The sequence below is a fragment of the Schistocerca serialis genome, chromosome 3 (genome assembly GCF_023864345.2).
Source record: "Schistocerca serialis cubense isolate TAMUIC-IGC-003099 chromosome 3, iqSchSeri2.2, whole genome shotgun sequence".
NCBI lineage: Eukaryota > Metazoa > Arthropoda > Insecta > Orthoptera > Acrididae > Schistocerca > Schistocerca serialis.
Genome location: NC_064640.1, coordinates 461,074,938 through 461,089,822, shown reverse-complemented (window position 1 = coordinate 461,089,822; position 14,885 = coordinate 461,074,938). Strand labels below are relative to the sequence as shown.

The 14,885-nt window shown below is 38.9% G+C and overlaps 1 protein-coding gene across 7 annotated transcripts in view; it reads left to right on the top strand.

Annotated features, from left to right (window-relative positions):
* LOC126470365 (thrombospondin type-1 domain-containing protein 7A-like) overlaps window positions 1-14,885 on the top strand; it is a 1,214,159-nt gene that overhangs the window by 1,161,960 nt on the left and 37,314 nt on the right. For 5 of the 7 annotated variants that reach the window (XM_050098173.1, XM_050098171.1, XM_050098170.1 and 2 more), the window contains one exon: window positions 3,402-3,650. In XM_050098173.1, the coding sequence (XP_049954130.1) occupies window positions 3,402-3,650 (249 nt within the window). The remainder of the gene's footprint in view (window positions 1-3,401; window positions 3,651-14,885) is intronic. The other 2 variants (XM_050098172.1, XM_050098168.1) reach the window with 1 other exon arrangement.

Genomic DNA, 14,885 nt, shown 5'->3' with positions numbered 1-14,885 from the left:
AAGACCTGAAACAATGTTCTGAGACTGGCTAAATGTTCTTCTTCCGTCTTTCCGGAGATCACAGTATCGTCCAGATAGTTTGCTGCAGTAGGGACCAACGCACAAACAGTTTGCAGATATTGCTGAAACAATGCAGGGACGGATGCACACCCGAATGGCAGTCGTTTGAATCGATACAAACCAAGATGCGTGTTAACCATCAAAACGCGCTGGGATTCATCGTCCACCGGTATTTGCAAGTACGCATCTGCTAGGTCCAACTTCGAAATATATTTACCTGGGCACAGTTTGTCAAAAAGATCTTCCGGCTGGGGTAAAGGAAAAGTTGCAGTCACTAGTTGTGGATTCACTGTTGCCTTGAAGTCCACACAAAGTCTCAATTGTCCCAAAGGTTTTTGGCAAAATTACTAAGGGTGATGCCGAGAGAGAAGCCTGCACATGTTCAATTACACCTTGTGATTCCAAATCGTGTAATGTTTTTGCGACCTCATCATGCAATGCGTGGGGAACATTGCGCGCTCTGAAAAATTTCGGTTGCATGTTTACTTTCCGTTCCAAATGTGCTTTATAGTCCTTAGCGCAACCGAGGCCCGGTGCAAAAATGTCTGCAAATTCTTCATATAGACGAGAAACACTGTCTGAAGGCACAGTCGGGTTCACTGATAGGACCTGATTTACTATAGACAAGTTAAACAACTGAAATAAATCGAAACCAAACAAGTTCACTGCAGAAGAAGAACGAAGGACGTAAAATGACACAAGTTTTGTTTGTCCCTTGTAGGTTGCAAGAAGGCTGCACTGTCCTAACACAGGGATCTCTTGACCTGAATAGCTAGTTAACTTAACAGTTGCGGCACACAACGGAGGTGTGCCCAGCAGTTGAATTTCCATGGGTGAAGTTTCGTGAGCCTGAGTATCCTTGGTTCGATTCCGATTCTGGCGCGAAGCAAAGGGCCTGGAATGATTTTGAGTTTCTGATCTGAGCTTGTTCTGGCAAACACTTTCAACATGTCCTTTTTTAATACAGTAAAAGCAAATAGCTTGTCATGATGGGCAATTCTCACGCGAATGTCTAGTAGCACACTGCGGGCATGATTTTAGCACTGCATTTGCTTGCCAGCGGGGTACACGTGGCTGAGAGCCTGGCGGCAGCGTCGCGGCCGGGCGCGAGGGCTGTGTACTGTTCCGTGCAGCTCGCCCGGCGGGCCAGTTAACCTGACACACGGGTGGTGAAGTTGCAAATGATTCCTGAGCAAAGTCAAGTGTGTCCTGCCGATCCAATATGTCCATTACTTGGTGAAGGGAGGGATTGACTAGTTTCAAAATCTGTTCCCTTATACGAATATCGAAACGTTCTGTGCAATTGCATCACGTACCATAGTATCTGAATAAGGGAGTCCACATTGACACTCAGAAGCACAATCCCTAGTAAGGCCTTGCAAGGTTGCAACCCACTCCCGATTAGTCTGACCTGCATCTAATGCAGACAAAATTTAGTCGTATGACAGAGTTGCTACGTCACGTCGGGGAAATCACACGGTATGTTTGTACGCTGACCGAAGACAACAAAAACCGCTGCTGCTCGTTACCTTGAATTCTGTAGGCGGCGAGATGGAATCCAAATTGGCGTGACCACTCCGTCCAGCTTTCCAGTACAGCATCAAAAGGACGAAAAGTTGGTGCAGCTGCGTGTTGTGGCTGCATTAGCAGTGGAGCGGCGGCTGCCGCGTCGGTTTGCATTGCAATTTGATCCTGGACGAGCTGTCCAAGGACATCCAGTAATGCCTGCATCTGCTGATTCTGTAGGCGATAAAATTCGGACAGTACATCTGGAGATGGTGGCGAAGCCATTACACAAGTAAATCAGGGCAGTATAGTTAAGAACGCAATATTACCTCGTCGCCAATGTTGTGGGTTGGCAGGAGAGCCAACACCGTGTTACTAGAGGAAGCCGAAAGGCACGCGTTTTAGCTCACGCAGGCTGGCGTGAGGTCTGGAACAGGACAAGGAAATTAGAATTTAGAAAAAACGGACGTAGCTGGTGGAATACTTAACTTTAATCCATTAATGGTGAACGTCGCTCTTGACTTTACATGATTCAGTATCAATAGGAACTGGTAATGGCACCTTGCTAGGTCGTAGCAAATGACGTAGTTGATGGCTATGTTAACTATCGTCTCGGCAAATGAGAGCGTACTTTGTCAGTGAACCATCGCTAGCAAAGTCAGTTGTACCACTGGGGCGAGTGCTAGGATGTCTCTCTAGACCTGCCGTGTGGCGGCGCTCGGTCTGCAATCACTGATAGTGGCGACACGCGGGTCCGACGTATACTAATGGACCACCGCCAATTTAAAGGCTACCACCTAGCAAGTGTGGTGTCTGGCGGTGACACCACAAGTTTTCTGGTGAAAGGTGGTTCTGCTTTGGTGCCAGTGATGGTCAAGTGTTGGTTAGAAGCAGGCTATTTGATGGCATGCAACCAACCTGTCTATGTGCTAGACACATTGGAACTACACCTGAGGTTACGGTCTGGGGTGTGAGTTTGTATGACAGCAGGAGCATTCTCTTGGTTAGCCCGTGCATCCTGAGTGCTGATATATATGTCAATCTGGTGATTTAACCTGTTGTGCTTCCATTAATGAACAGCATTCCAGGGGGCGTTTTGCAACAGCATAATGCTCGCCCAATACCACTGTTGAAACCCAACATGCTCTACAGAATGTCACCATGTAGACTTTGTCTGCTTGATTACCAGATTTTTTTTCAATTAAACACATATGGGACATGATCCAATGATAAGTCCATTGTCATCCACAAATAAATTAATTGTCCATGTATTGATCACCAAGGGCAACAGGCATGGATCTTCATCCCACAAACTGACATCCAGCATGTGTGACACAACGCTTGCATTCAACATTCTGACAGTTACACTGTTTATTATTGTACCAGCATTTCACATTTTCAATGGCCTATCTCAGACTTACATTAACCTGTGATCTTGCAATGTTAATCACTTAACCCTTCAACTGCTCTGGACATGTTAATGCGCGCGCCTTTGTACCTGTCCCTGTGGGCTCTGAATGTGTTTATGCATGCCACCAGTCCTTCTACCTACTTGTCTACATAGACATGTTCAGAGTACCAGGTAGAAGGACTGGTGGCACACGTAAACACATTCGGAGCACACAGGGACAGGTACAAAGGCACATGCGTTAACAGGTCGAGAGCAGTTAAAGGGTTAAATATGTTACCAAGACAAATGTATTCCCAAAATGTCATTACTGTGCATTAATTACTTTTTTGTGTTGCAATTTTTTTCCTTCAGTGTATATTTTTTAGTGACATATTTTCCAAATTACATGACTTAAGATCTTTTCTGAGCATAAGTTTATTTTCAGGTGGTTGCGAGAATCGTCCTATGCCTTGTTCAAATCCACGCTGTGAGACTGTTCCACATGCATATTGTGATATAACATTGGGAATATGCATTTGTGAATCTGGTTATTATGCACATGTTGGACATGATCAGCAATTAACAAAATGCATTCAAGCTTCAGAAAATAAAGGAAATGCCAAAAACAAAGTACAGTTCGATGGTGAGTTTACAGGAGCACCAGATGAGATCCTCTCACGCTACTATTATCCAAGTAAGAACTTATATATTATTGTAGAAAAATACTTTCACACTAATTTTGTCTGTTAGCTGAATAACTAGTGCTCTCTCTTTTGCTAATACAAAATACAAAACCCAGCTACCTTTTGTTCTTTGTTATGTTGAAAATGTGGAAGATTTTTTAGGTACTGGTTCTTCACAATATTCAAGTATAGCTATATTTAAAGGAATTTGTACTTGTACATGTATTAATCATTCTCTTAGGCACCGTTAGTCAAATCTTGAACATATATGAGGATTGGAACTTTAATAGTGGCAACTATGCGGGGACCAAGAAGCAATCGGTATTGTAATTGTAAACTGTCAAAGCTGCATTGGTAAAGTACTGGAACTTCAAGCACTGATAGAAAGCGCCGAAGCTGAAATCGTTATAGGTATGGAAAGCTGGCTGAAGCCAGAGGTGCATTCTGCTGAAATTTTTACAAAGGGACAGATGGTGTTTAGAAAGAACAGATTGTATGCAACCAATGGTGGCATGTTTGCCACTGTTGGTAGTAGTTTATCCTGTAGTAAAAAAAAAAGGAGGAAGGTTTATCTGTTTAGCAAGAGTAATAGGAGGCAGATTTCAGACTACTGAATAGATCAAAATAATAATTTTTGTTCTGACACTGACAATATTGAGTGTTTATGGAAAAAGTTCAAGGAAATCATAAAATGCACTTTAGACAGGTACGTGCCAAGTAAAACTGTGAGGAATGTGAAAAATCCACTGTGGTTCAAACAACAAAATTAGAGAGCTTCACTGCAAATTTAAATGCAGCCAAAACCTCTCAGACAAGCAGAAGCTAAACAATGTCAAAGTTAGCGTAAGGAGGGCTATGTGTGAAGCGTTCAGTGAATTCGAAAGTAAAATTCTATGTACCAACGTGACAGAAAATCCTAGGAAGTTCTGGTCTTACGTTAAATCAGTAAGTGGATCAAAACAGCATATCCAGACACTCTGGGATGATAATGGCATTGAAACAGAGGATGACACGCGTAAAGCTGAAATACTAAACACCTTTTTCCAAAGCTGTTTCACAGAGGAAGACCGCACTGCAGTTCCTTCTCTAAATCCTCACTTGAATGAAAAAAATGGCTGACATCAAAATAAGTGTCCAAGGAATAGAAAAGCAACTGAAATCACTCAACAGAGGAATGTCCACAGAACGTGACGGGATACCAATTCGATTCTACACGGAGTACGCGAAAGAACTTGCCCCCCTTCTAACAGCCGTGTACCGCAAGTCTCTAGAGGAACGGAAGGTTCAAAATGATTGGAAAAGAACACAGGTAGTTCCAGTTTTCAAGAAGGGTCATCGAGCAGATGCACAAAACTATAGACCTATATCTCTGACATCGATCTGTTGTAGAATTTTAGAACATGTTTTTTTCTTGTGTATCATGTCATTTCTGGAAATCCAGAATCTACTCTGTAGGAATCAATGTGGATTCCAGAAACAGTGATTGTGTGAGACCCAATTCGCTTTATTTGTTCATGAGACCCAGAAAGAATTAGATACAGGCTCCCAGGTAGATGCCATTTTCCTTGACTTCCGGAAGGCATTCGATACAGTTCTGCACTGTCGCCTGATAAACAAAGTAAGATCCTATGGAATATCAGACCAGCTGTGTGGCTGGATTGAGGAGTTTCTAGCAAATAGAACACAGCATGTTGTTCTCAATGGAGAGACGTCTACAGACATTAAAGTAACCTCTGGTGTGCCACAGGGGAGTGTTATGGGACCATTGCTTGTCACAATATATATAAATGACCTAGTAGATAGTGTCGAAAGTTCCATGCGGCTTTTTGTGAATGATGCTGTAGTATACAGAGAAGTTGCAACATTAGAAAATAGCAACGAAATGCAGGAAGATTTGAAGCAGATAGGCACTTGGTGCAGGGAATGACAACTGACCCTTAACATAGACAAATGTGATGTATTGCAAATACATAGAAAGAAGGATCCCTTATTGTATGATTATATGATAGCGGAACAAATACTGGTAGCAGTTACTTCTGTAAAATATCTGGGAGTATGCGTAAGGAACAGTTTGAAGTGGAATGATCATATAAAATTAATTGTTGGTAAGGCGGGTGCCAGGATGAGATTCATTGGGCGGGTCCTTAGAAAATGTAGTCCATCAACAAAGGAGGTGGCTTACAAAACACTCGTTCGACCTATACTTGAGTATTGCTCATCACTGTGGGATCCATACCAGATCGGGTTGACAGAGGAGATAGAGAAGATCCAAAGAAGAGTGGCGCATTTTGTCACAGGGTTATCTGGTAAGCATGATAATGTTACGGAGATGTTTAGCAAACTCAAGTGGCAGACTCTGCAAGAGAGGTGCTCTGCATCACAGTGTAGCTTGCTGTACAGGTTTTGAGAGGGTGCATTTCTGGATGAGGTACCGAACATATTGCTTCCCCCTACTTATACCTCCCAAGCAGATCACGAATGTAAAATTAGAGAGATTCAAGCTCGCAGGTAGGCTTTCCGGCAATCGTTCCTGCCACGAACCATACGCGACTGGAACAGGAAAGGGAGATAATGACAGTGGCACGTAAAGTGCCCTCCGCCACACACTGTTGGTTGGCTTGCGGAGTATAAATGTAGATGTAGATGTATTTGTTTACAGCTTGTACAAAATAGATACATGTTTCAAAGTTGTACTGACCTTCAAAGTAGTCACCAGAATTTTGTATAACCCATTGCCAGTGATGTGGAAGTTGCAGGATACTCTTAGCAGTGCCAGTTGTGTTGACAGTTCGAGTGGTGTGGTCTATTGCCCAACAAATTTGTAGCAGTTCTGAAGTGTATGTCATGGAGCATTCCCTTCAGTTTAGAACAACTATTATATAAAGGAGTATCATTTTGTGACAGTGGTTGGGGTAGAAAATAGTATTAACAAGTATAGAAGCAACAACTTTGTCTGTGAACTGGTAAAAAAAAAGTTCAGAAACAAAATGTACAAATTTTGAACATGTTCCTGCTATCAGGCATTATGACAGATCAAAGTTAAACATCTCTCTGCGAAAGGTAAATATAGAGTTAGATCAGCTGTTTCTGTCCATTATTGGATCCAACATAGTTCAGGTTCCTACTAGAGCTATTGAAAGGTGGGGTTTTACTAATCATGACTGTAACATCTATAGGAAGAGTAAGATGTAATTAGCTGGGTTAATGGCATAATAATTAAGAAGAGGAGTATGCATTGTTCTCATGGGGCTATTTTGAAGCCAGTAATGTGAAGAGAGTTTCTTTTCTGGGTCAAAATGGTAATTCATACCATCAGTATTAAAAGAAGTTAGTATTTGTGAATATACTAAGCAGATAGGCAATGTGATTTTCACACCCTCTGCTTTTCTTGTCACATATAAACAACAGTTACATCCAACATTTTGGCTGCACCTATCCATAACACTAAATATTCCTCCACACCCTTTTCCATTTCAGCGATGTGACTTTGCATCAAGCAACCCAATTATCTATGTTTTATCCAAAACCACTCTGCATTCAATAGGAGATTATTATTTTATCTTTTATCATCAGCACAGCTTCGCTTTTGGAATATCCCAGCTTCTTTTCTTTCTGTCAAAGAGTGAACCATTACCTCTGTCACACTGTCAACATTATCGGTGCTTTCCTCACCATGTTTATTTGTTTCCTTTCCTCCATCTCATCTGCTAACCATACCCTGTTATTTTTCATGCTTTTCCGGACCTTTCAGCTATTTCTCCCTATATTATTATTGTAATTACAGAAACAAGTCAAATTTATAAAGAATTTGGCAGTATGAATCCAATTATCGGTATGCTGTTGCACCCCCTCTGACCCAGATGCATGCACTTATTTGGTTGGGAAGAGTGTCATAAAGCCATTGTATCCTCTCTAGAGGCAAGATGGTTCATAACTGTTGCAACTGGTTCTTAATATCCTTGTTATTGGCACTGGAATGGAGTTGCAATATGAACTGCTCCCATACATGCTCTGTTGGGGAGAGATCTGGCAATCTTGCTGGCCATGAGAGTACCTCTACATCTTGCAGGTAGTTCATATGTGGATGAGCACTGTCCTGTTGAAAAATGGTACAATACAGTCACATAAAAGGTATGTTCATGACGTAGGATTGTGCCATCAGAGTTTCCTCAATCGCTATCTGCTGTGACCTTATGCCATACCCAATGATTCCCCACACCATGACACCAGGGGTAAAACCTTTGTGCCTCTCCAAAACATTGGAAGAATAGGATCTCTCTCTCTCAGGTCACTGTCATACTCGCCAATGATGGTCATCTGCAGAAGTGCAGAAGCATGAATCATCACTGAACACAACAGGATGACATTCAACAGCAATCCATGCTTTCTGTGCATGGCACTGCACAAAATTCAGTGGGTTGTTTTGTGGTGTTAAAAAAATGGTTCAAATGGCTCTGAGCACTATGGGACTTAACTTCTAAGGTCATCAGTCCCCTAGAACTTAGAACTACTTAAACCTAACTAACCTAAGGACATCACACACATCCATGCCCGAGGCAGGATTCGAACCTGTGACCGTAGTGGTCACACGGTTACAGACTGTAGCGCCTTTAACCGCTTGGCCACCCCGGCTGGCAATATTGTGGTGTTAATGACAGCTTATGTGTGGAACTAGACAACAAGTATGCCTGCCCTCACAGTCCCATGTTCTCCATTGGTGAGCCACTGTCATAATTGAATGCCCCAAAAAATGTACATATTGCATGATTTGATGAGCCAGTTAAATGGACACCCATAATTAGGCCCCTTACAAATTCTGTCATGTGATGATAATGCTGTGTAATACAAGTATGTAGCATCTTCATGTCCTTCACAGTGATCACTCAATATCTGATGCTGTTCACACCCCTTATATATCCTACCAGGCTTGGTAACAACACTAAACATGAACAACACTCATGCTCCTGGTGGCCATTCTACCTGTCACAGAGCATTGCAACTCTTAATCAATTTCATACAGCCAATTGTGTATATGTGTATGAAATTACATCGCCATCTGACCATATGTTCTGGGTATTTCCTTTATTTGTCAGGCATTATATTATTATTAATATATTTATTATATTATTATTATGTTTATTATATTATTATTATTATCATTATCATTATTATTGTAGTTGGTGTTGTTACATAGTAGTCACATACTATGTGTAATATAAAGTTAATTCAATATGGATGTTGACATAAGAGAAGAATTGAAGGTTCTCCCATGTGAAATAAATATATATGAACATTAGATAAATAAATTACAAATATGTTGAGTTGCTGCTCCTGACACTAACATAATGTTGGTACTAGATAAATAAATAAAAAGTTAAAACTGAACTTATCATTTATTCTCTGACACAGAAATGTTGAATGGTGATGGGGCTAGCTTGACATTGCTGCACATGAGATACGGAAAAAAAGCCATTGGGAATATAAATATAAAATACTGATGTTTATATATTTAATAGTAATCAGTGCTTCAAAGCTCATGTTATGCAAGTAGAAAGTCATTAAGAGAGAATAGTGGCAGTCACATTATATAGAGTTCTTGTTGGTAGTTTTGCGTTACTAATCAGCTGTTTGATGCACTATAAATCTTTTTAAATTCTATGCAGAATTAGATAACTGCAAGTGGAGATTTAAATTTAAATATGTAGAGCATACATATTCTAGAAATAGACTAAGAGTCCTATGCAGTTTTGTATGATGTAGCTCCCTTTATACAATTTGCAACGAGTTTTATGGGAAGCAGTGAAACTGTTATTGAAAATAATTTAAAGGCCCATGAAGACAGTGAAGTCTAATTATACATCCTATAGTTAATGCATCCTCAGATGATGATGCTCAATTACTGACATTTAATATCATGTGGATGCAAATGTAGTTGAGCATGACATAAAAGATAAGAAGTGGACAACTGTAAGACTAATATATTAATAACTGGAGAATTCAAGGAGTGTTTGCAAAATACAGACTGCAGTGGTGTACACACAAGAAACATCATGTAATTTATAGATAAAATGTAGTCTGTAACATAGTCATAGATATCTCTGAAAACTGTTGTCCTAATAAATTATATTTTGTTAGTAGTTAAAACATTTCTGAATATTAACTTATAAATGACATCAGAAGATGACACTAAAATAAGAGTAGGTTGAGCTTAACACCCGACAACAAATTAAATAGTCACATCCTATCAAATTAAAAATTTACTTTGAGATTTTAAACATTGTTATCAGACATAAAAATGCACTTGTTTTCAAGAAAAGAAAGTAGTTCTTCTTGAAACAAGATAAGAACAATTTAGGAATGTAGTACAAATGAAAAGGGAGAAAGTAAAGGATATTTCTATTAAGGTAAAATAACACTGTTCTCTAACAAAATCTTTTTTTTTTTCTATTTCTGGAGAGAAAAGTTGAGTCTTATAGCAATTTCAAAGGTCTCTCAAATCTGTTTCCTCCATCATCATTAGGTTAACTGGAATGTCCATTTTGATCTAATATATTACTCTATTAATGTAAACTTTTTTCAGAATTAAAGAAATAATATGATCAAGTATTCCAGTTAAGTACTCCAACCCTACCATATTAGGGAAGTTTAATAAGGTATGCCTGAGTCTGTATTCACAAAGGTATTCACTTTGTAGCTTGTATTTTAAAGGAAGGTATAGAGAAAGAGAAAATTGTACAACTTTGCAGCAATAAATTACATGTCTCGTTTTTTTTATCTTGTATGGAGTGTCTTTCTCATCTCAAATGGTGCTCCAGCAACAGCCAGCCAGCATTTTCCACTTCCGTTCATACTGTTTTTCTGTGGTAGATATGTCTTTACAGAATCTTTCTCCATAATGGTCTGATACATCACTGCAGCTCTCTGGGAAAGAGTCAGTGTGAGACCCCAGGAAATATACTTTCAAAGACATATTGCAGTCAAGAGCTTGATATGTGTTGCTCACTTAATTCACTCCTTGCTTGTAATTTTCAGCTCCTCTTCCTCAGTGAATTTTTCTGATTTTTCTCGAAATATTGCCATGCTTACACTTTTTTGCCAGTCAAGCGTGTTTCAAAATTTTAATCTAGTTGAAGTTCGCTGATCTGAGGGACCAAAAAGACACCTACTTTTGTTTTTGGTGCTAAAAGATGAAAAACATTTTCAGTAAGAGATGCAAACCATCTGCCAGTTTCATCCATTGCCTGTACAAACAGTTTTTGATGTTTGCTGTGATGAAGTAGAAGGACATTTTCATGAGTTTCCAGACTTTGACATTGAAAATTGTTTCACCAATTTTTCAATTTTGTTCAGGCCATTTCTTTTTTATGTAGAGGCATTTTCTATTGTGAGTATTTCACTTGCACAGAAAGGAAGTATATTTTGTGTAGCCTTTTTGGATTCCAAATAACAATTCAACTACTTTGAAATCACTACAAATCTTCCATTGTGCTCACTATATTTAATTGACCTGAGAATATTTTCTAAAATTTTGTAACTTTCTTCAAACAAACTAGCATAGTAAGTTGAGACTGATGGCATTTGATTTCGAATGTGGAGCAAAACATCCTTGAGACTTATTTTTTACACATCTATAAGGTATATCAACTCCTGTGGTTTGTGTTTGGATTTAAGTACTTTCATTAAGTCTGAAACATCGTTGCAAAACATCAGCACCCCCTCACATGCAAGGCAGAACACAAAAATATGTTCCTTGTGTCTAAATTTGCTGATATTGGCACTTTGGTGGAGAAGATCATATTATTGAAATTCTGAAATAGCAGTTCTGCCTTTTTTTTACTTAGTCCTATGTCACTTACTAAATCATTTAAATTTGCCTGTTTTAATAAATGCAGTGTCAAACCACTACCTGAAATATGGTACAGAGGTTCATATCTTTCAGGACATGGTATTGTTTCTTCATTGCCATTCAATTCACTGTCATTTTTGATTACTTGATCTGTTTGCTTAGACCGTGGTGGCCGAGCGGTTCTAGGCAATCAGTCTGGAACCGCGTGACTGCTATGGTCGTAGGTTCGAATCCTGCTCGGACATGGATGTGTGTGATGTCCTTAGGTTAGTTAGGTTCAAGTAGTTCTAAGTTCTAGGGGACTGATGACCACAGATGTTTTGTCCGTAAATCCCTGAATATTTGTGACACAAAAATAATAATCTGGGATATCATCTTTTGGTTCTCTCCATATCAACAGGTACCACAATGTTTCCTTTGCCTTGTCATGTGCCCATTCTTTATCCTGGTATCCAATGGATATTCCAAAACAATATTTGTAAGCCTTCTTTATAAAGGGTGAAATTCTCTTTCTACTTCTTGCAAATGTGAATTCCTCACGTGTGTAACAGAAATTGTGAGGAGTATATTGACAGCAGCTCCAATGAGGCATTTTCTAGAAAAATCAGTATGCTCTCTAACTGAGACTATACAAAAACATTTGCATTTACTTCCTTCCTCTGTACTAATATACTTATTTACTTACTTACTTACTTACTTACTTACATGTTTCTTCTTGGGTTCTGAAAAAATAAAGATTAATCACTTCAAATGCAGGCTTTCTGACAGTGACTATGAGGTTAGGTTTGATGTAATCCATGTTTGTGGCAGTACATAACTGAGATGGGAGTACCAACATCTGAATACTAAAACAATCATCATAAGTACAGAAGTTAATATTGCCAACTATTATTGACAAAATTTTTCTCTATTTACCACAAATTATGGCTGTCTACAAGCCACCTGATAGTGTGTGTCAGAGGGTAATTCTGGTACCACTAACTGATCCCTCATTCCCTGTTCCATTTACAAATGATTGTGGAAGAATTATTGTCAGTAGGCCACTGTATTAGCTCCAACATCCCAAATTTTCTCATTGTGGTCATTTTGTGAAATGCATGAGGAAAGAAATAATGTTTTCTGACTCTTCCCAGAAAGTACTCTCTTTAAATTTCAGCAGTAAACATCTCCACAGTGCACAATGCCTCTCTTGTAGCATTGAGTTCATTGAGCATGTCTCTAATGCTCTTGCACCAACTAAATGACTCTGTGACAAAACATGCCACTTTTCATTGGATCTTCTCAGTCTGTTCCATCAGTCCTACTTGGTAATGGGGTCCCATACAAATGAACAGTACTCAAGAATCGTCCCAACAAGTGCCTTTTAAGCCACTTCTTTAGTGGATGAATTACATTTCCTTAATTATATGCAGTATAGGTGGTGAACCAGACACACAAAGTAAGTAAATTTCCTTAAGATTTTTCCAATGAATCTCATTCTTGTATTTGTGGTTCCTACTGTTTGTCTTATGTGGTCATTCCAATGAAGGTCACTCCAGATAGATACTCCTTAGATATTTTGTGGCGGGTAATGTTTCCAGCAATTTGTCATCTGTTGTGTACTTGTACAGTAGGGGATTTCTTTTCCTATGTATATGCAATATGTTGCATTTATTTACATTCAGAATCAACTGCCAGTCAGTGCACCATTCATCAGTCCTCTATAGGTCCTGCAAATCATTACTGTATTCTGGCACCACCAAATCATCTACGAATAGCCTTCTTACACATTCTACTAGGTCACTTATATACACTGCAAACAGTAACAGTCCTGTCACACTTCCTGTGGTTACCTTCAAAATTATCTTTACTTTTGTTGATTCTGTTCTGCCAAGAATAACGCATTGAGTTCTGTCTGCACGCAAGTCTTGAATCACTCACAAATCTGGTCCAATACTCAGTAAGCTCACATTTTTTTTCAGTACATGGTTGTGCAGGACAGTGTCAAATACCTTCCTGAAGTCATGTAACATGGCATCAACCTGAGTGATGATGTCTACAGTGCTGTGAATGTCATGGAGGAATAGAGTGAGCTATGTTTTGTAAGATCTTTGTTTGCAGAATCCATGTCGTTTTTATATAGGAGATTTTTTTCTCTAAAAGCGACATGATACATAAGCATGAAACAAGTTCTACAATTCTATAACAGATTGGCATCAACAATATAGGCCTATAATTATGTGCATCTGAACCATTACCCTTCTTGAAAATGGGTATGGCTGTGCTTTTTTGCTGTCACCAGTTATCCTTCATTGCTCCAGCAAGCTAAGATAAACTGCTGCTAGAATGGAAGCAAGTACTTTCACATGAACTCAGTAGAATCTTACAGGTATGTCATCTGTCCCTGATGGCTTTCCATTACAAAGCAATAGTCATTGTTCTTCTATTCTGCCATCAGTTATCTCAATATCCACCATTTCAATGTTCATACAACAATTGGAAGAAGTGACCATGTTATGATCTTCCATGGTGGAATGGTTTTGGAAGAGTGAATACAGTACTTTGGCTTTTCTCACCCATTTTCCATTTTGCTACCATTATGGTCACTGAGTTACTGAATAGATATTTTCAAAACGCTTACTGATGTTTTGTAACACTAAAATTTCTTAGGGTTGACAAAATTATACTTTCAGAGTCACTCAACATTTCTCTCATTGCTCTCCTTACACTCATTTTTGCTTTGTTCAGCTTTTTCTTGTATATGTAAATGGTCTCCCACATAGTGTGACAGTGGTCAAATTTTGTTAATTTTAATGGTAATGTAATTATAGAAGTATACAAATAGAAAGGCCCATTTACTGAAAACGAGGATATAAAATATTTGGGCAATCAATTGATAATTTGGTACTTCACATTGAATACCAGACCCTTCCATTCAAGTTTTTAGAACTACAAATCCCAATAAGCACCTTAGATCTATTTGATATTGTTGACACCAGTCCATTTGAGCATATTCTGAAAAACACAGTTATATCTGCATCACATGTGCTTACAACTATAGGTTATTGGAAGATGAAGAATTTAGTTTATTCTACATATTTCCTTTCATTAATGGATTAGAAAATCTAGCTTTCAGGTTGGGTTAGGATGTTTTGGGGAAGGAGACCAGACAGCGAGGTCATCGGTCTAGCTTTCAGGTGTAATGTTTTCTTTTTCAAAAGACTTGACATTGTGCTAATTGTTTCACAATTCAAACACATATTGTTGTTCTTCTCATTACCAATACAGCAACTATCTCAAAAACATAATGCACAGATATTTTTAAATTATGATTCTAGAAGTGGAAACAGTTGCTACAAAGGCTTCAAGGATTTATCATTAGTATTCACAGGAGTCAGTTGCATTGATATGTATTCAACAA